Source organism: Natator depressus, chromosome 2 (assembly GCF_965152275.1).
Source record: "Natator depressus isolate rNatDep1 chromosome 2, rNatDep2.hap1, whole genome shotgun sequence".
Taxonomy (NCBI): domain Eukaryota; kingdom Metazoa; phylum Chordata; order Testudines; family Cheloniidae; genus Natator; species Natator depressus.
Genome location: NC_134235.1, coordinates 218,029,450 through 218,052,336, shown reverse-complemented (window position 1 = coordinate 218,052,336; position 22,887 = coordinate 218,029,450). Strand labels below are relative to the sequence as shown.

The window sequence follows — 22,887 nt, the reverse complement described above, 5'->3', positions numbered from 1 at the left end:
TCCACTGAAGTCAATGGGACTTTTGAAGACTTCTGTGGGGCCAGGATGTCCCTCAAGGTCTTCAGGAAAAGAAAATTTCTTTGGAATGAGTGATTCTAGATGATCATCTATTGGTGAATTATTTACACCAAACTTCAGCTAAATTTAATTATTTATATACACTGCACAATGCAACAGAACCACACACGTTACATTCAGAAATACACATTTCCTAATATAGAAAATCATCATTGGTTTTTATGGTATAAAAACACAGCAACTAATACATGAAAACAGCCATGGACAAATCAAAGGAACAATTTCCTTAGAATTGTATCTGCATTACTGTTAGACATAAATAATGCATTTATAGCTTATTGACGGTCACTCAGCTTTACCAACAAAGAACTTTGTGCCACTCTTTCAAGCTATTTCATTTTACGAATGATGTATTTTGGCCGTATTGCAATAAAACTCAGTTATGTAATATTTTCCTTTGATGAGCCTGTCGTGTTTTAGCCAACCTGAAGTTCAAAAAGCTACTCAAGAAACCTAATTAGGGTATGTGGACATCCACTTTATGTAAAAATCATAATTCATCACGCTCTTGACTTGTGAATGTCTGTTGCTAATGTACCATGACAGTAAGTTAGGCTGAGGTACTCACTTGAAAAAGGTTATGCGTAATAATCATAAAATATACATGGGATGAAACTTTTTCTTTATTTAAATGCTGCGTCCTGCTCTGAATCATGGTTTGTAACTCAGGTGCAATTCTAGTTTTTGCCCTGAATGTTTCTGAGCAGTAAATATTTCAATATAAACAAACATTATGGCTGAACATCAGAACTCTCTGTTTAAAATAGTTGTTTAAAAAGTAAAATTGGTACCACTTTGTCTCTTTGGTGGGCTACTTCTGCCCAGGGGATAGGAAACACAGTGTTTTTCCCTCTTCAGGATTTCCTACACCTTCCTCCATCTGGTGGTGGCGGTGATAGGCCCATCGGGATAGTGGCAGCTCTGCAGCCATCCCTTACTCTCCTCCACCATCATAGATCCTGAACATCCATGGATCCCATGCAGAGAGGCTTCATCAGGGAGGAATAATATAATGGAGGAACAAACTGTGTCTCTCCTCCCCAGTTGTGGAAGTGAAGGCTAGAATATGGTCCATCTAATAGATACATACATATGTGTTGGATATACTAATTTATGTCATACATGTAAATGTTATGTCTTGTAGTCAGTTTGTAGCCACAGAATATGCCAGAACTACTCCCCACGTCACTTGATGGCTAGTTAATCCTGAGAACTACCATAACTACATAGGCAGAAGCCAGGTAGCAACTAAACGCTTGCTGTGTACGCTAACATAATATATGAGCTATACTCTAAAAAAGCCCTTTTAATAATAGAATATAATAAGTAGAAAGTTTTATGTGATGACTTTATGTATATTACTGGCCTGAGCCAGCTACACCTGCCCATGCTGCATTCTGTAACATCCCAAAGCTGGGCTCCCTTCCATTTTATACAGCTAAATTCATGGCAGATTTTTCTCTGTCTTTTTTCCCCTGAGGCGGCCTGTATTGACGATAGCTTCTGTAATCCAGACTATTTACAATGTTCATAATATTTCTTATGTTCACAGCAATTAAGCAGTCCCCCTTTCAAATGATGACGACCCCTTTCTTCACTGACTTTGTGGAGGAAACATGAGTCATTACCTTATCTGCCCACAAAGTGACTGTTAGTTAAAAAAACAAACACCCACCACGGGGGAAGTCCACCCCTGTGCAGATGGTCACCACAAAGGCCTATGTATCCCCTTAAATGCCACTTACACCCTCAAAATAGGGCATATGTGGGACTTCATTGGTGCATCAGCCTTGTGCCACTGTCTGTACAGGTATTCATTTCACCTTACATGCACAGGACTAATCCTGCAGGTGAAGAGGGATAATAAAAGTACCAAGAAAGTGTAACTTGTGGGGTTCCACATGGTGGCCAAGTCCACCTGCTCAGAGATCACGGCAGGATCTGGGACTTAGCTAGGTTTTTTGATGTTGTAAAAAGAAGCTGTTATGTTGCAAAGTGTTCAAGATAAAACAAATGTTAGTCCCGTTATATACAAAGACATCACTGATACAGCTATTCCGGTGGGCGGGCAAGATATTACTACAGTGTAATAAAATAAATGAGTGGGCCGTATAAAAAATAATCTCATTTTTGCAAGCATTTTATATATGGATCATATTGTCACTGTATTTTAGTCCTGTTTGAAATATGAAGTGATGACGATGTTAATCATATATCTTGAATGTCTGCCAGTTATTTAGATATTAATTTCATAATATTTAAAACAGGCAGAGCCAAATTCTGCCACTGAAGTCAATGGGAATTACCTCTGTGTAACTCAAAATGTACTGAACCACAACTGGACCCTGAAGAAGCCTTTCCCATAATAATGGAGCCTTATGTGGGTGTTGGCAATGAGGTCTTCTAGGACGGAACAGCCAGAGCATTGAGAAAGAGACTACTTTATATTGTCACCACCCTTTTAGCCACTGGCAGCATTGCCTTATGGGGCTTTTCTCTTGGCAGGGGGAGTGGGAAGGGGGGAAGAGTGCCTCTTCTGTGGAAATATCTCAGGAATCCTGCAGATTCCTCACCATATAAACAGGGCATGTGTTCTGCTTCCAAAGATCTCTACCCTGGTTTCCTGCAATTTCTTCATGGTTACAAGATAGGGGCAGGAGTGAGAGCAGTGGGCTGGCTGAACTTAGCGGCATGATCCCCTGGTTCCCTGAGAAGGAGTTAATATAGCTGAGTGACCACTAGGGGACCTGGAAACATTAGCACAGCTCTTACCAGGGGAAAGGACACCAGCATGCAGGTGGATGTTCTATGGGGGGCCAGCTGCGCACAGAAGGCCCAGAGCTGGAGGTGTGTAAAGGTGAGTTTTACACCATCTATGCACCTGATCTCTCCCCCACTTCCAACTTGCACTGTGTGTATGTTGGCAGAACTTTGGATTACGCCCTATATAATTAAGAGTACATACATATGTATATACTAGCTAGAGTTTTTATAAGATATTTGTGGCCTGTGCCCTGCAGTGTAAATTGCTTCCAAATCCACTTCTGGATGCTGCTTTAATTAAAAAAAACAGTAAGTGAGTTACAGGTAGATAGAAGCCATCATTTATTTCGTTTCTGAATGTTTTTGGACTATTTGCTCAATACTTTCTCCCTAACTTTGTTGAAAATGTGCATCCTTAATTTATATACAGTAAAACCTCACAGTTACAAACACCTCAGGAATGGAGGTTATGCGCAACGCTGAAATGCTGATAACTCTGAACAAAACGTTCTGGTTGTTTTTCAAAAGTTTACAACTGAACATTGACTTAATACAGCTTTGAAACTTAATTATGTAGAAGCAAAATGCTGCTTTTCACCATTTAAATTTAAACGAAGCACAGAAATAGTTTCCGTACCTTATCAAATCTTTTTTCAAAAACTTTCCCTTTTTTTAGTAATTTACATTTAACACAGAACTGTACTTGCTTTTTTTTTTTTTTTTGGTCTCTGCTGCTGCCTGATTGTGTACTTCCCGGTCCAAATGAGGTGTGTGGTTGATCGGTCAGTTTCTAACTCTGGTCTTCATAACTCTGAGGTTCCACTGTAATGTAATTTGTTAAAGCATTAGTGTGAAAAACTTGTTTGGACCATATTATCTTGTAGGTGTTAAAATAAATCTCCAAAGAATTTGTACTCTTGACATACATCAGACAGGAGTGCACAAGTGGAATTAACAGTAGGCAATAAAATGTGGAAATTCTGGCTGTACAGAAGAAATGATTTCCAAGAAAAGGTGTATGATTTCTGGCTGATGCACAGATGAAAGAGCAAAGAGAAATGGAAGACAAAGAGGAGAAAAATGCAGAACAGATCACAAAAGGTGTGTGTTTGCAGTGTCCCAGGATATGAGAGAGACAATGTAGGTGAGGTAATATCTTTTATTGGACCAACTTCTGTTGGTGGAAGGTACAAGGTTTTGAGCTACACAGAGCTCTCTTCCAGTCTGGAGAAGGAAGCAGAATGTCTGAGGCTATGGCTACACTACAGTTTAATGAAGTTGATGTTAGCACTGTAGTGTCCAGGAAGTGGATCTCTTGTGTGGACTGGTCCAGGCTGAGGTTGATGGTGGGATGGAAATTGTTGAAATCATGGTGGAATTATGTTGTTCAGGGGTGTGAATTAGCCACCCCCCACTGAGCAAGATAACTTATGCTATTTACATGCCTGTGTGGATGGCACTATGTCAGCAGGAAAGCGTCTCCTATGGACATAGCTACTGCTGCTCATGGGGGCTGGAGTAGTTAACCTGATGTGAGAGCTCTCTCCTGTTGGCTTAGAACGGCTACACAGAGAGCTTACAGTGGCACAGGTGTATCAGTGCAGCTGTGCTGCTGTAAGCTCTCTAGTGTAGCCATAGCCTGAGTTAAATGCAAGTTGGACTAGCATGAGGTAGTCACTTGAAGTGGGCAATTGAGGGTTAGATTGTTATGTATAAAGGACTGAAGTGGACAGTTAAGGATAGCTGGCAGCAGCGTTACAAATTGCAATGGGCCATAAAACCAGTGTCCCTGTTAAGTCCAAGGCTTTTGGTGTCTAGCAGAGCTATGAATGTAAGTTCCCGGGCAAGCCTTTTGAAGGTGTTGTACCAGCTTCCCTTGAGGACAAGTATTGAAAGATCAGAAATTGAGTGATAGCTTTGTGAAAAGGGTTTTTGTCTTTTATCACTTTTCTGTCCCAACTTATATTTAGTTCAGACATGCTGCTTCCTTCCCCAGAGCTGAAGAAAAGCTCTGTGTAGCTCAAAACTTGTGCCTTCCACCAGCAAAAGTTGGTCCAATAAAAGATATTACCTCCCCTACCTTTTCTCTCAAAAGGTGTTTGGGTAAAGCATGGCCAGTGGTGTCTTGTAACACTCAGGTTATACCCTCTCACATGGCTGATGTTACACAATATAACCAAATGCAACCGTCTATCAAACTATAATATATCTGTGCCCTGTTAGAGAGAGTGTCTTTTTACCCCTTTCAACTCTTAATAGAAGAGAACATTCATGTTCTGGGCAAAATTCTCAAACTTGAGCACCTAATCTACATCCACAAATGACATGAAGGGTAATCAAACATCTTACTGCAGAAGAGAGAGATCCTCCCTCCACCCTGAGACTTCATGCACAATTTAACAGGTGGTTTAAAACTCTGATGCACAGCTACACTGTACTAAGTTGAGGGAAACATGCTAATCTTTATTTTTCAACGTTGAGAGGTATTTTCCCTTTTAAGGTTTTTCTCTGGTCCTGAAAGAGGTGCTGGCTGAAGATTCAACCCAGAGGTGCTTATACATAAACAGTCCATCTAAAAGTATCTGTACAATACACAGAAATATCTGGAGTACATGTAAAATGTTTACTTTTATATTAAAGGTACTTTTAATTACAACCTCTGCCAAATATGGCAATGTCAGAGAACAGCACGGTGTTTCTGGCAGTGGATATGAATTTAGGACTGTTAAGGGAATTATATTTTGCCTGTATAGACACACAAGAATGTGGCTGTATGCTTTTTTTTTTTTTTGGAGGTGGAATGTGAGCTCCCCTCAGAGCTGGCCTCAGACTGTCAGCTTCTTTGGAGGTCTTGCCTCCACACCCTCAACTCACTTTGTAAATATTTTGCTACGGCCATAATTGTGCCCCCTCTGCACCTTGGAACGCAAAGGTCCCAGTGCTGCTGTGATTGCAGGTAGTAGCAAAACTGCCATTGATTTCAATGTGATGGTTAGGATTGGGCCCCAAAAGCACAAGCTCTGGAATTCAGGCTCCCCCTGAACAGTCCATTCGAAGGATGAGAGCCTTCTGTGCCCCCTCCCATGAATAGAGAGCCAGAATCCGGCCCTAAATTTGGTAAACTATAATTGGGTTGGAGTCAATTACTGTTCCATGCATATGCATACAAATTTCCATAGGAGTCAGTAATAGCCAATCCTATATGCTTGCCTGTATCATGAAGACATAGCTGAGTTACAAAAATGCAAAGCACTCAAAATTAGGATATCTTTATTTTGTTAGTTTTTAAAATTTATATCATTGAAAAGAGCCAAACATTGTTTTTCGTTAATATTTGTAAGGGGAAAAAAATATAAGAACAGGAATGCGCTGAGATTTTTGCATCCCAGAACAAAGTTCCATCCCAGAGCAAAGTTTTATTGCCAAGTTATAAACACATGAAAATGGAGAGTTTGCAGTGGAAATGCTGGCAAACCTTTAATTAAGGCAGCGCTGCTGCTAGCTGTTATAAGGTGGAGCAAGCCATTTCCCCCAATTGTGCTGTATTTTTTTTTAACTGAAATATATTTCTTAGGCATTTAAAAAGGACCAAATGAAAATACAGTCTCAACATTCCATGCCATGATTTTTTGAATTTGTGTTTAGTTTCTGTACCTAATAAAGAAGAACGAGAACCTTTCTGCTTGATTTAGCTATTCAAACAAACCAGCTGTACAAACACTTCTAAGCCAGGGCCAACATTAAGTGAAATGAGTTGTTATATGAGGGGATGGGGTTTCAGAGGAGAGGGGTCCTACTAAAGTTCTTGGTATAGGTTGTGACTTCCCTGAAACTACTTTTTAGACCCATTGATTCAAATTTTCCTTGCAGCTTTTTGACACTCGAGTATGAAATGTGCTAAAATAATAAACATTTCTAAAGGCTGGATTTGCTCATGCCAAGAAATTGCTATTGCTTGGTCATAGAACTGTTCTCACCATCATTGTCATGGAGACTTCAGTGCTTTCTCTCAAGCACAGAGGTGAAATTCACTGCACCTTTGTAATGCCTTAGTAATCAGACTGTATGCAGGTGCAGGGAAACGCCACCGAGGGGTTGAAATTGTCCCCGTCAAACCCCAACATAAAAAACAGCCCCTTCAACACTGCTGCAATTATTCCAGCCTAGTGAGTCAATTATCAACTGCAGTTCCTCTGTACCATTTGTATGGTGTATGGGGGCCATTGGAGAATCTATGTACATATGACTCTGGCTTGAACCCATTGCTGCTTTCTGTGCAGGCCTCGGTGATGCTGGCATGGTTATAATGTCTCTGGCACACATGGAGCATGAAGACACCTCTGGAAAGAATATGCATATGAAGTAGGCTGGGGTGGGAGAGTTGGATTTTCTGTTTCAGAAGAAATTCCATATTTTAATATTTTTTTCCATTCCAAAATGGAACAAAAAACTAAACTTAAGTTTCCCACATAACAAAATTCTAATTTTTTTTTTGTTTCAGGTCAATTGAAATACTTTTTTTGTGGCAAGAGCAAAACATTTGGTTCAAATTTTGACCTTTAAACTTTTAAATTCTTTTTATATAAAAAACCCCCGCAATTAATTTAGTATTGAAAAAAATCATTTGTAAATTAAAAAAATCAAAACCTTCCATTCTGCAAGTGTCAGAATGGGATGTTTCAACCTTATCAAAATGCCTCCTTTTGCCTTTGTTGTTTTGATGAAATTTCATCAAAATCATACATTTTTCAAAACATTTTAATTTTGATGAACACGGCTGTTCCGATTGTTTTGATGAAAACTTTCTGAACAGCTCTAACCTGCAGTCGCCATGTGAGGCTAATATTGAATTAAATAGATCTGTAGGCCAGATTCTCTGCTGATGAAAATTGTTGTAACTCCATTGACATCACTCAAGCTACTCTGGCCCACACCAGAATGTGAGATTTTCATCACATGAAGAGAAAACCAAGATCCTGAAGTTTGTTGCTCCAGCTGAGTTCATGAAGTAGAATGAATCAATGAATGAAGAAGCCAAAACATGATGTTCCCTTAAAAAAATATGTCAATAGTGTACTTTACGTGAATATAACAGACTCTGAAAAACAGTTTGTACATATAAGTTACACAAGCATTTATCAGACCTTATGAATTATGTACATTTCTATTACAATAATCTATTTCCTGTAGTTAGAAATTAAGTACACCTGCTGGAGCTCTACGGGAAAGTACAATATGCATCAAAAATGTTCAGAAATATAAAATTCATAGTAAAGCTGCCTTGTTTTCTTTGACTATTAAATCCTCCATCGACCATGATAGCTCACTAGCAAAAGTAGAAATAGCAATACACAAAACACTCTTGTCCGAAAAAAATACCTTCCTTTGTACAGTCAGCAAAGCAGACATGTTCAGTGGTCTCCAACCTAGGTTTTTCACTGGGTGAATGGACAGGACTATATTTTCTCCCCAAATACAACACTGGATTAAATAAACTCTGAATTCCACTGTCAGTGAACTCATTCTTGAAAGGTCATTTGGTAGGAAGATGTGGTCCCAATATGTGTGTTGGAATGTAGAGGTTAGCACAGTTAGGGACAGCCAGTAGTCCTCCATGTCAATTTTACAGGTGAACCGAAAAGTTTTGGGGCTCAATCCTGCTCAGAATGTTTAAAATCTCTCCCATATCAGCAAGCATGAGATTCATGTCTGTGAAGCGGGTCCACAGGGTCTGTGCACTATTTAAGTCCCATTCAAATACCTTAGGGCCTCATCCAAAGCCCATTGAAGTCAATCGGAATCTCTTCATTGACTTCAATGGCTGTGGATCAGATGCTCAGTGCTTGAGTGTTGCACAGGCCTTGTGTGAGCTTAACGACTTAATTTCACCCTAACAGAATGTGAACTTGATCCTGCAGTTCTTTCTCCTCACAATTCTTCCTGCAGGATTAGACCCTCTACTTGGAGAATTAAGAGCTACAAATGCATTGACATTGTAAAGCAAAGTGCTGGATTTGAAATATTTTCCCTCCTTTACTTACCTGGCAAGCTCTGAGGTTAGAACTCTCAGAACTAATTATAGTTTAGGCAATCGAAGCACTGCTAAGAGTAGAGCAAAATTACTTGTTTATGCCTCAACCAAGTCTGTGATTCTTGCAGGGGAAAAACAAATCTTGGATGGAATCTCAATAAATAAAGTAAATAAAGAAGAAAGGGAGTTTAAAATATATTTGTAACTAGCTGGTGCCTCTGCAAAAGTCACTGGTTAGTGGAATTGTGACATCAGAGATAGCATTTCCTCATCCTCTTCTTCCTTCTCCTTTCCAGTCCCTACTTCCCTGGTTCTCCCTCCTTTCCCTATCCCTTCTCCTCCTTGAATCCCAGAGATGGGATTGTGACACAAGTGCTAAATCAACCTTCAAACAACTCATGGCTGAATGCTGATATTGAGATAGCTAAGTGAAGCAAGTGACACCAAAGACAGGAGTAGGTGGGTCTGTGGCATCAGAGGTATGTGACTGTCTCCCTTCTGTTTTCATTCCTTGGGCCTGAGGCTGGTAGAATTGTGCTGACAAATATACGTGGATCACACAATACGTAGAAGTGGAGGAAAACAGAATGAATGGCCTCTTTCTGGCCTATCTTCAAAGGTGCCAAATAACTGGTTAACCTAATAAAAAAGTCAAGACCTCATTGTACAAATACTAGTTGTTGGCTTTAAAATTACCCAACTACATGAAAACCAGAGGAGAAACAGTGATACATTTCACTGGACATCCTTTCAGATACTTGGGAACTTTATATACAAGTTAAATTCTATAGGCAAAAAGTCCTAGGACTTGCAAGCACCTAGAACTAGAACTGGGTGAGCAATAGGTTTTTTGGTTCACTTGCAATTCTGGGGGAAAAAACAGATTTTTAAAATATTTTTCACTGAATCAAAAAATTAAAAAGATAAAAATATATGATTCAGGTCAAACAAAATATTTTGTTCAACCTGAAACATTTTATTGTTTTTATTTCAATTGAGCATTTAAAATTTTTTAAAAATAAAATTAAAAGGAAATTTCTACGCAATCTTTTTGAATAAAATAATTTAAATATTTAATTTAGAAAAATGTCAAAATGAAACATGATTTTTAAAATATTTTAGGGGTTTTGTTAACTGAAACAATTCAAAGAAACTGACATAAATTCATGGAATGTTTTGGTGTCACTGAATCTGCATATTTTCCAGAAAATAAAAGTTTGGCATAAGAGTTTTTGTCAAAAATGTTTGCCAAGCTCTACTCAGAGCTGCCCAGGCACTGGTCCTATCCATCTGCAAGGACTTTTACATTCACCTTTGGAAAGAAATTGTAGCTATTTTACTCAGCCCAATGGTGTGTAACGGTCATTTGACACTGGCAATAGAGGAGCCTTACAGCTATAAATAAGTTACTCCTTGGCTGTAAGACTCATTTAACAATCATAAAAAGACCTTTAGTGTTTAATAATTACATAAAATATTGACTTTCTAATTATGAATATTTCTTCAGCTGTGACACTGGTATAAACTAGTTCCTCATCTCTTCCACTGGCCTCCTTTACCGCCAGCACACAACTTCATTAGACAGACAAATGTTCACCAGCGGCAGGCTCAGAGTGTCAACAGCAATTAACAAAAATCTTAATTTCCAAATACATTTCACAGTTTATTCATAGTGCAAAATTTGTTCCTTACTTATCAGATTGCTGGGTGGAGTATTATGGCTACCGGTTTCCTATGAATGAATAGTATCGAGCAACTAGCATAGCTTGAAAAAAATTTTTTTTTGAGATTTTTCCAGGACTTTCATGAGGCTCCCAAAGACGTATTTTGTTTCTCTACTGATGCTTATGCCCGCTAGTGTTGAATGTTTTTAATGCAATAAATAGTTTACCTTTGTTTCTGTTGTGCACCTGATGTCAGGAGGGTAATTCTGTCTGAGATCCTTTTGAGCTAAGGATTTGAATACCTTGGAATGATGGGTTTCTCTTCTCCCCCACCCCCAAGTGCAAACATTTCCAGGAAAGCAGCAGAGCTGATTAAAATGAAAACAACAACAGATTCCAAGTCCGTTACACCTAATGAAAGATGATCGTTTAAAGTCTAGGGTGAAAGAAAGGTATTTAAAGCAACAAATGCTGAACAATTCCAATTGGTCGTTAGTTAGTCCAGTCTGGAAACTGAACACTCCTTGCTATGAACTAATCCGTTCTTCTATATCTGCTATGGGATACCTTGAATTGTTACTACTATTGAATCTGTGTGTCATATGGCAAGTAGCAGGAACTGTGGAAAATCAAATGTTTCATTGAATAGTTCCGTTCTCAGCCCTGTTTCTAAAAGCAGCATGCTGTAGTAGTATCAAATACTATATCCACCTCTCTCAGGCAGACTCTCGCTGGGCCATCACTGGCCGAAGCTGATGCTTCTATAGTTCGCGTATGATGTGTTCTGTTTAGCACTCTCCCACAGTGGCACTCAAGTCTGAACTCCTCCCCTTCGCCCCACCCTGCCATGAACAGAATGCAAAATGACCTGTTTGTCTCGTTTTTCCTCTGAGCTAGGCAGACGTCTCTCCAGATTTTAATGCAACGAGTTCAGAGTCATCTATGTATTTTCCATTTAACTGTTCGTTGGTGGAATCGTGATGATACAGATAAACTGGGACCTCGGTGATAGATGTTGCTGTGTAGGAGGTAGATCGCGTAGAGCAGTGCTCGCGTCGTCTTTGCCCCCATTGGGTCTTATACTGCATCCATTGCCTTTTTAGAGCGCCCTGTACCTGCAAGGGGAAGCCAAGCAATAGTTTTATCGTTATTATTAGTCGATGGAGTTGGCTGGGATTTGAACTGGCATAACAAGGCACAAACTGGCTCCCTTCCCTTTTTTTATTATGCTGGAAATTCTACTTTCCAATATCAACCCAGTGCCATGGCTTTTCACCGAATGTTTATTTTAATCTCCTTGTGTCCACCTTGCTTTGAGGTTAGAACTGGTTGAAAAATATTCAGGAATAGTTTTATTCGGGGTGAAATGTTCTCAGTGCAGAGAGCCAGCACACAGTGCTTAAGTAAAACTTCAGCAGTGAAGCTTAAGTAGTGTACACTCAGGACATTTTGCCCCAGCGAAACTAGTCATGAATAGTAAAACTGAAGCAATGCAGAGGCCTTGGTGCTGGCCCGCTGCCCGCCAGTGGTTTTCATCCTTCGTACATACACCATCACGGGGAGGAGGAGAACGCAATTCCCTCAGACAGCTGATTTCAGACTCGGCCTATATAACCATGCAGAGGAATACCAAACCTCCTTAACATCTTTACTGGCCATTCCCAGGCTTTGGGTCCAGGCACGAAGGAGTGAATGGGGTACTCACCTGCTTGCCCCCTCCCCAAAGCAGGTGTGTGGAAAATAAGAGAGGAACAGACAAAGACAGAGTGTTGGGGTGGGTAATAATTTACTGCAACAATGTGATGTAAATAACTGCACTGGGAGCAAGCAGGTGAGGAATTGAGACATATGTATGTGCCCCGGTGTCACAGTGCTCCAGGGTGGTACAGATTACATACCACCCTTTCCTCAGGGCTGTGTCTAAACCCAGATGGGCTGTACTTTTGACTTAGGTAGCAACATTTAAGTATCGTTGATATCCCTGGTAATGCCCGAATTCTAATGCATTTTATTAGTTCATAGACAGTAAATGTCACCCACACACAAATAGCAGCAGCAGCAGCCTCTGTACCTCTCTGGTGGGCTGGAGGGAAGCTACTGTCATGTCATAGAAAGGTGAGGCTTCATTAGGCACTGCTAAAACTGTGAGATGCTTACAAAGCGTATAGTGGGTTACGTCACTATGCTAGGAAGGGATATGTCAGTGGCTTGCAACTTTGTATTTTTAAGCCAAGGGCCAAGCCGAGTGATCCTAAAAATCCTTCCTCATGCAAGTAGTTGGACTTCAACAGGACTACTTAACGCGTAACAAGAATGACAGCCATATCATCTCTTTGCTGTAGTCCAGCTGAAGACAATGTATTAGAATTGTTTTCAGCTAGAGAAGTGTTGTTTTTATTTACTCTCCCATAACTCAAGAATGGCTGAATGTATTTTTGCTAGAGGCCAAGCACAGAGAAAGCCTAGGTTTATACTGGAAACCACAGTGCACAGTCCTGACTTGTAAGGAGCATGACCAAAGTTTATTATGGTAATGCTAAGGGGAATGAGCTGCATTAATGAGATTTTCGTATCATGCCATTGCAGAAATTCGATTAGTGAAAAGGATCTCCGGTATGATCTAATGTGACAAGGCATTGCTAATACAGCAGCAAAGCTGTAGTACAGAACTGTAGATAAGTCCTGTATGAATTTCAGTTACTTAATGAGCAGCTTTCACCCTTACAGTGGTTCATATCGCGTGTAAATGCCGTGTCTCACATCAGTGAAACCCACAGGAAGGGACCAAGGGAAGCAATCTTTGCAAGGATTCATTCAGAGAATTTCCCCACATCATTCTGTGGAGCAGGAGGAGATAGGGTTTCCCACCCACCCATGGGGAAAGGCCTAGAGGGCAGTCCTTGAAACCTGTTGGATCGGAGGGAGGCCAGGGCAACCTGTGCAGAAACCTTGTTTCTCTACACTGGCTCTAGCCACCAGCAGCCCCTTTCCCCCCTTACTAGGGTAACCAGACAGCAAGTGTGAAAAATCAGGACAGGGGGTAATAGGCGCCTATATAAGACAAAGCCCGAAATATCTGGACTGTCCCTATAAAACTGGGACATCTGGTCACCCTACCCCTTACCTACCTTGGAACACAACTCCATTGGGGTTGCACTGTGAGCAGGGACCATCATTGCCCTGGAGGCTACTGGAGTGTGGTTGGTGCTCTGCAGAAAAGATGATTTGGAGTTTACCCTTTCTGAGTAAGCTCCAGGTGGCTGGAAGGAGGAGGAGGATGTGTCCCCTGGTCTTGCTCCTGGCCCACCTATGTCTTTCCCCTCCACTCTCCAGGAGGATCCCAGGACCAGTGAAAAGACCCCTGTGGGTCCAGAGTGGGAGGGAATGCTGCTGCAGAGGGTGGGTGAGCCCCTCATGCACCCTCAAGCTGCTTCTACTCATGTTGTGGTCTGAGGTTGCACCAGGATAAATGCAGGCTGGGGACAAACATGGCTTAAAGAAGAGAGGCCTGATCATAGTATGAAGAGCTGCACAATCTACTGTGAGTAGCAGCTCATTTTGGTCTCATCAGGGGGTAATACTTTGGTTGTGGGGAGTTTGGAAGAGTGCAAGCATTCCTCTCCCGATTCAACCCAGGGTTAAAACTGCTATGAATTAAAATGAATAAACTCCATGTAGTACCGAGTGCATGAGGTTAAAGAATATATGTTTTTAATTCTTCACTGGCCTTTAGTTTATGAGATTTGTAGCTGCACTTACAAATTGAGTTCAACTGTATTTCTGTGCTAACGCCAAGGAATAGGGAACTGATTTCAAATGATCATATCCTCTGCTAATTAAAACTATCCATATGCAGATTTGAAATGTGTTAGTCACATGACTGTGCTTTTAAAAATCATGTGCGTGACATTAATATGTTAATAATCAAAGAGATTAATCAGCTGGGTGTTACACCACAATGGTGCGTGAAATAAACCAAAGTCTAAGTAAAGAGGAAGTTTGGGTTTACTTTATTCTTCAGCTCTCTAAAATGTTTTCTGTTCTCTGCCAGCCATTCACACCTCTTTGGCAAGAAAGATCTATGGCTATATTTTCAAACAGACTTTCCATTTTCTTGGCCAACCTTCCAGTCTAGAAGTAACCTCAGAACTGGAAGCATGGTCTACTGAGCAGGCTAACGCAGAAAGCTCATACCATCTGTATAGTGTTGTTGTAGAGAGGTACCGCAGTGCTGCTGGACATTGTCCCATCACAAGAATAACGTTCTGCAGTCATGGGTGGGTCCAGCTCTCAGCTTCGGGAACTGAGAAAATCATCCCCATAATTTACACATTCGCTTTCTTCTTTTCCGATTAGTTAAGACATCAGCAATGTACAATGGCTTCTTATTCAGTGTCTTGGCGAACAGTGCTGTAGGCTGGGCTTGTACGGAATGGAGGAAAATAATTTGCAGTGAGGAAGTGAGTGTGTGGCTTGCTGCAAATACTGATGTGAAAGGCTAATAAGTCTTGGGAGGTTTTGGACAAACATCATCTGTTTCTGCCTTGAAGTGAACGACCCAGTAGTACAAAGTAAATCATTGACGAGCGGAACTTCTGTCACATTAATGCTAAGTCCCTACCTCTGTCATAGTATGTTTTTCCATGAAATATCACTCTGCGTTCTAGTAACTTGGCAGTATTTGGATACACAGGTCTGGAAATGGTCTCTCACGAAGCCTGAGGACTGTGGCTTTAATCTATGCTGTGCATTCGATCCAAGCTGCAGCATGAGCCCCAAGAGGAATTCTAGTTGATTCAGCCAGAATTCTCCAGAAACCCAGGAGGGAACACATGCTGGAGTGGCAACAGTGCCTACCTCTGGGAGAGGACAGCAGATGCTCCTTTCAATGCCAGGCCAACTCCAAGGACCAGTGTGGGGGGATCTCAGGCTGTCCCTTTCAAACCCCGTTTTTGGGGTGCCTAGTGCTGCCACTGATGCTAGCCAAGGGCAGTATCTCTGCTCTTTACCAAGATTATGGCCTTGAACCCCTCTCTCTTCCCTTGTGCACCTGAAAGAATAACTGGAATTTGGAAGAAAGTGACTGAGGACAAAAAGGAGGCGAGGTGTAGACACCACCTTTCCAGAAAGAGAAAATGTCTGAAGATTAATAAGGTCCCTAACTGAATCTCTATAGAACACTGTAGGCCCAGTGCTGCTGTCTGTTCTCAGGCAAAACTCCCATTGAAATCAGTAAGAGTTCTGGCAGAGGAAGGACTGCAGCACTGGCCTCTATGGAGACAGCTTCTCACTTCCAGGTGTTAGACCTGTCACCCTACCCACTGAGTTTGTCTTTTGTCTAGTTTGTAGAAAATCATCTTCATCCACTGCTGCTATAATAAGTTTACTTAGTGCTTCGACAGCTACGGACAGAGCTAATTAATCCTCAGAGTGAGGCAGGGAACTAATTGCTATTATCCCGATTTCACAGATGGAAAGTGAAGTAGAGAAATTAGGTGACTTGCCAAATGCTACACAGGGATTTCTTAGCAGAGCTGGGCTGGGCTGAGAACTCTGTAGTTCCTGGCTCCTAGCCTTGAGCTCAGTCTATTAGATCACTGAAGGCTGGTCCTAATGGTTGTGAAGTTAGACTGGATGAGTGTAAAATTGTCCCTTTCTTAAATTAGGTGCCCCACTCTGACATTCTTTTATGGGTTTTGTTTATATTTATAACTCAAAAATGACCAATTATGGGTGAAATCCACCTTTGGGAGAAAGGCGCTCTATGGGGGCTACATTGTAGCCTTGACCCCTGGGGATGGACTGCACCTTTCCAACATCCTCTTTTCTGCCACACTTCACCCACATGTTAGCCCAGTTACTTGGACTATACAACTGTGAGCACATTTTATGCTACTTGGATATCTACCAACAAAGTCCCGATTTACATGTACTAGCAGATAGTCTTGGGTCTATGTGCTATAAAATATGCCCATAATTATTTTCAAATTACTGATGACTTGATCTATAAATGGGTTCATGAATTTTACAACTGCTGCATGCACACATTGTGTGACATTGCTAAATATTAACCTGTAACTTTTTAAAAAAAGAAAAGGAGTACTTGTGGCACCTTAGAGACTAACAAATTTATTTGAGCATAAGCTTTCGTGAGCTACAGCTCACGTCATCAGATGCATTCCGTGGAAAATACGATGAAGTGAGCTGTAGCTCATGAAAGCTTATGCTCAAATAAATTTGTTAGTCGCTAAGGTGCCACAAGTACTCCTTTTCTTTTTTCGAATACAGACTAACACGGCTGCTACTCTGAAACCTAACTTTTTAAAGTTTCACTGATTGGCTGTTTGCAGAGATAAGTGCAAATGAGAAGATTTCTAAGCACATCTCTCATTGTTGCTATATATGATCCATTTCACCAAGGATTCATTAGACCATCATCATATCTACAGCTGCAATCATGTAGTTAGACACCCAAGTGATAGAATGCACATACAATTATTTAGGGGAGCAACACCGTAGATGCAAAATTGGAAGCCACTTTTCAATCTCCGGCCCTATTTCTTATCTACTTTTAGGCTTTATTTAGTCCAAACATGCCTCTGTGATTTCCAGGTTTGCTAGGTGTGCTACAGCCATGGAGCTGCCTCCTGTTTCATTCCAAGCTGGCAATTCAGAGGAGGATACTCAGTCACTAGGAGACACTATATGACTACTCCTCTGCTGACCACCATACACATCAATAAGAATATGGGGACTAGGGATCCAGTGAGTGTCTGTTCTGACTGTTCACTGTGTCCCGGATAGCCTCACAGTGATTTGGATCTTCTGGCTGAGTGACAGTCAGTCAGACAATGAAGATTCTTAGAGTGGCTGAACACTGAGGAAGCAACTCTCAACTAACCACAGTATTATGAAGCTGGTCCTGGAGATGTCAGGTGTGAAGTCATCAAAGAGGACAGAGATCTCCCTCCTTTGGGGAACTCACTAACAGCTATGGATGTCTCCTACTACCAGCAGTTTAGCTGGGTGCTGGAAGAATGAATGAAGCATCACCCTTCTCCAATGATTGAAATCTGAACCCAGAGAGGGATCCACATTTTACAAATAGCCACTATCAAAACAGTGAGCTGAATGGGCCAACACAGAATGCCAGATCCAAACACCCACTGAACTTTGTGGTGTCCAGAATCTGGATCTGATGAAGATATTGGTACAGTAATTGACTTGCTTTAAATTAGCAACAGGGAAGCCAATGGGAAACTTTAACATTTCCAAAGAATGTAAATATTCTGGATGTTTGGCTTTTTTCAAGACACTTTATTTTAAATAATAGATCATTTTACTGGACCTGAATTGCAATGGAACTCTTGTAGAAGTCAATAGTGTCTACATTACTAACCACCTATTGCAAACACTAAATTATGAATGGGCAGGAGAAACTGAGTGACCTGAGTATTAAGAATTTTGAGTAGTGAAATGAATATGGTATAATTCCTTAATATGAATGTATTCATTCTGATTCCTAATTTTATGTACATATTGTATGAAAATAAGAAAATTGTGATGTATAGTTCATACTTAGTAACGTTCCTGAAACTTGGCCTTTGATTTTCTGCTTAACACCACATTATGCGTAAATTAGTAAATCATATAATAATTCATACTCTGTCAGCTAATGTCTTATCTAATTTACGAGTGACACTTTGCAATGTATTATCTATGACGACATTGTAATTTTTTACAAGGACACACAGGGCACAACTTCATTGTTATACTTGGAAACCAGGAATAAGCTGATTACCAGAGTTCCACTGCGTATAAATCATTAAATATGCATTGGCCCAGAGAGAGGATAGCCCACTGGTCAGGGCATTCACCTGGGAGGGAAAAGACGCAGATTACAGTCACCCTGCTCCAGTGACTAATTATTCATACAAAGTGGAACAGCTTCAACAGGAGAGACTGAGAGAACTCTGCTCCAGAGTACCCCCATGGTCCAGGGGGTAAGGGCATTTTCCCAGGGGACAGGTACCTAGTTCAAATTCCTTCTCCATATTAGGCGGAGGGGGGAATTGAACCTAGGTCTCCCACATTCAGCCCAGCTCTAATCAGTGGGCTAAAAGGCAAGGGTGGGGTTGGGCACCACCACTTCTATTTGTTTAGGGGTATTCAGTGTGTGCTGAGTACACCTACTGGATGGGACTAGCAAGCTATATAGGCAGGGGAACACCTACTTTGAGCATCCTGCTGCGTCTTTGGTGTGAGATAGGCACCCCTGCACCTCGCCTGAAGCAGCTGTCTACATGCGCACTGGCAGAAATTTAGGCACCTTGGGTGAGAGCCACAAAGGGATTTAGGTGTTGCAGCACATTGCAGCACCTAACTTTTAAGCATCTAGAAAGTCACCAATGCTGTGATCCACAAAGTCTGAGTTAGGTTTCTGGGCTCCCTCTACAGTCAGTGGGGAAAGACAGGCAACTTTGATTGCGGTTCCGGTCTACAAAGCCAGCACGTGAGGGCGGGAGCCACCTCAACTAGCCTCCGGAGATGCTGACCAGAGGAGTGTGTGCTAAGCCCGGCCCCTCTCACGGTGCTAGGTGCCTCAGTCTGGGCTCCGAGGAGGCACCGATCTCTGCCAGTGATCTACAAACGAGGGGAAGATAGGCGTTCAGCCACCTACAGTGCATGTGAAGCCCAAAACAAAACAGCTGTGTGTGTGTAGGACATCTTTTGTAATCGTAACCTAGTGGATAGGGTACTTCCTAGGAAGATCCTAGGAAGTGGGAATCCCCATTCCACCTGAGCGGGAGAAGGGATTTGAACAGGGATCAGCCACTTCTTAACTGAATACCCTAACCACAGGTCTATGCAATATTCTGGTGTGGGTCTCCGTCCATCTCTCCTATTGAAGTTGTTTCACTTTATTTAATTAATTGTATAATTAAATGTTAATTGGGCCAGTGAAGAGGTAGAATGACTATATAGCCCAGGGATTAGGGCACTTACCTGAGATATAGCCAATCCCTGATCAAATCCCTTCTCCCCTGCAGGAGGAAGGGGGGCTTATACTGGGGACTACCATATTGTGGGTCACTGCCCTAGCTGCTAGCCTACAGATTATAAGAGAAGTCCTCCTCCTTGTCCCACCCCCAGCTGTTTTGTGTGAACTTGCCTGAGGGACTCGATCTGGTAGGCAGGCTCTGAGCATCCCTACTGGATTGGATTCCCACATGCAAGTTAGTTGGACTAATGCCTGTCTTCCCTGGTTTGTGAATCACTCTGTGGCTTAGGCACCTAGAGTGAGGGACCAGTGTGCATGCTCAGAAACATAGGTGCTTAGGGAATCTTTACTGCAAATCTTATGCACCGAGTGAATTTAGATGCTTGCAGGGTTAGGCAGCAGGCAAGTGGGAGTGTTGTGGGTCACAGTGGTACCTAAAAACAGGACTTAGGCACCAAAGTACCTTTGTGGATTGCACCACTAGTAACTTTGGGTGCCTACTACTTTAGGCAGTGGCTGAGCAGGGAGTTTGAGGATCTCAGTGGTGCCTAAATGTTGGAGTTAGGTACCAAAGTCCTTTGATGGATCTAGCCTTTAGTCCAGGGGGGCCAACCTGTGGCTCCAGAGCCACATGCGGCTCTTCAGAAGTTAATATGCGGCTCCTTGTATAGGCACCGACTCCAGGGCTGGAGCTACAGGTGCCAACTTTCCAGTGTGCCAGGGGGTGCTCACTGCTCAACTCCTGGCTCTGCCACAGGCCCTGCCCCCACTCCACCCCTTCCCGCCCCCTCCCCTGAGCCTGCCGTGCTCTCGCTCCGCCCCCTCTCCCCCAGAGCCTCCTGCAGGCCACGTAACAGCTGATCAGGAGGTACAGGGAGGAGCTGCCAGTGGGTGAGAGACGCTGGGAGCAGGGTGGGGGAGCTCATGGGCGGCTGCTGATGTATTACTGTGGCTCTTTGGCGATGTACATTGGTAAATTCTGGCTCCTTCTCAGGCTCAGGTTGGCCACCCCTGCCTTAGTCTATTTAGATTCTATGTCTTTGATTTTGGGACTCTATCCAGGATTTATATTGGGGATAATCTAGTATACTTAATCCTGCCTCAGTATCTAAATGATCTGGACTAACTGACCTCCTGAGGTTCCATCGGGCCCTTCATTTCTATGGTTCAGATAGCCCTAAATTCATACACAAAGTTATTCCCACAGTTATTTGCTCCTGCAGTTGGAGGCCTGCTTAAAAGTATGGCCAATATTGTGTAATTATTCCCATTGATTATCCAGTTAATTATGATCCATGTTATTACACCAGCCATATTAGTCATTAATGTATGTACAGATGTGTGTAGCTTTAAGGGATAACATACGGAGTCTTGATTTTTGTTGAAAGAAGTTGCGTACCCATCTCCCTTTGCACAATGCTGAAAACTGAACTCTTCAAATGCACACAATTTTTACAAGAAATACCTTGTTTTAATTTCAACAGCGTTTCATGGTAATGCTCCCAATATGTTTCAAAGTATTTTTCTGCTAACCTGCTTTCAGAAAGTGGCTTCTTGTAGATATTAAAGCAGCTCTTGATGTGTCTTACCAAGCTATTTTTATTTATAATACCACTGTTATAGTGGAGTAGACCTAAAAGCAGTACTAGGCACATAACATATTGATCCAGCTGTCAGAGAGTGGGAGAGAACTTTTACTCAAGGGTTTTTATTTATCAATTACTACTTACAAATCATAAACCTTAACAGGCCAATGCTGATCCTCAAATGAGTGAATGAAATGGCACTTTGTAATGACACAGAACTGTTTCTCTGAATATATGATGCAGAGAGTTTGTATCGCTCAGTTTAATTAGACAAGCAAGTTAACTTTTAAGGTCAGCGGTTGGACTGAGACAGTATACTGTGGTCGTTCATGACAGCATTTCTCTGGGAACTCAATTACTTTTTGCAGGATAAAAGCTATGATTAAAAAATAGTTTCTAGGTTTATGGATATAGATAGAAATAAAAGTTCTGAGAAATCTGCAGGACTTCCATTAATCTCAACAGTGTGTCGATAACGGTGCCTAATGGTCAAAATTCACATATTAGCACCATTGACTATTTCACTGCTGATTATTTTAACCAATCATCCCACTGTTCTGAATTGGAGGCAGAAGTTGGTACGTGAAGGAGGCTGATATAGAATGCAACCTATTTTTGTCTTTCCTCTGACTTAAATTAAATTGAGAGGCTAAAGAGTGAGGACCTCATCCCCTGGACCTCATTTTCCACCATCTGCTCTGTAAAGATCATAGTCCTAACTCAAGTACCTTCCAGTGATGTTGCAAGGAAAAAAATATGGGCATGTAAAATACAGATTTATAGTGCTCTAGTTATGTTGATTGTGAACAACAGTCCAACTACTTTAAGAGGCTGAATTTGGTTCAGTACAGTTGATGAACTTCACATGCTTACCTCTCCATTGAAAAAGCAGAATATAGTTGCAACAAGTAAGCCCTAAGAAGGACAAAAACAAAATAGGTTAGAATATTTCCATGTTTGTGCATTATTGCTAATTTAAGGCTCAGAGTCATGAGATGAAGGGATTATGCTACGCTCCTACCTCCACAACCTCAAAAGACTGTCCTGTATAGTATATAGTCCGGTATTACAGTATCCCATTGATTTTTGCCTTTCCACCATGTTTTACTCGTGCCTATGTTGTCATGGTCTGCTGCCATTACCAGCCATTCCAGTTCACATACTTTTGCCTTTAAGCATTACAGTTGCTTCCTGTCAGGGAGTGCTAGAAAAGGGACATTAAATGGGCAGGGCCTAGTCCAAGATAAGGGGGTAAGCTTAGGAGCAGAGCAGCTCATTGGAATGGAATCTTGAGACAGAAAGGGGGGAAGTTGAGTGACCTAGATGCAACTGCTCTTCTTTCAGAAGAGGGATGCAAGGGGAGCCGCATAGGCCAGGTGTCACATGTTCTTTTTTTCAGCAGGAATAGAGTGCCGTAGGAGTTCCTCCTTCCCCTGAGGTGCTCAGCTGCTGCTCCGCCCCAGGCCTGCCCACTCCACCCCTTCCCCCGCTACCCCACTCCTGCCCCACCTCTTCCTGATCCCACTTTGCCTCTTCCTGCCCAGTTCTGCCCCCTCCCCCGAGCATACCTCCTGCATGCTATGGAACAGCTGATCATGGCACGCGGGAGGCACTGGGAGGGAGGGAGAGGAGTTGATTGGCGGGGCTGCCGGTGGGTGGGAGGTACTGAAGGGGAGGGAGGAAGCTGGCTGCTGGTGGGTGCTAAGCACCCACTAATTTTTTTCTATGGATGCTCCAGCCCTGGAGCACCCATGAAGTCGCCGC

The 22,887-nt window shown here is 42.0% G+C and overlaps 1 protein-coding gene across 4 annotated transcripts in view; it reads right to left on the bottom strand.

Annotated features, from left to right (window-relative positions):
- Positions 1 to 2,558: 2,558 nt before the first annotated feature.
- CALCR (calcitonin receptor) overlaps positions 2,559 to 22,887 on the bottom strand; it is a 261,199-nt gene continuing 240,870 nt past the window's right edge. For 2 of the 4 annotated variants that reach the window (XM_074945912.1, XM_074945914.1), the window contains exons 12-13: positions 21,997 to 22,038; positions 6,248 to 11,651 (exon numbers count right to left, since the gene is read on the bottom strand). In XM_074945912.1, the coding sequence (XP_074802013.1) occupies positions 11,430 to 11,651; positions 21,997 to 22,038 (264 nt within the window). In that variant the 3' untranslated portion in view covers positions 6,248 to 11,429. Of the gene's footprint in view, positions 3,664 to 6,247; positions 11,652 to 21,996; positions 22,039 to 22,887 lie in introns of those variants that run through there. The other 2 variants (XM_074945913.1, XM_074945915.1) reach the window with 2 other exon arrangements.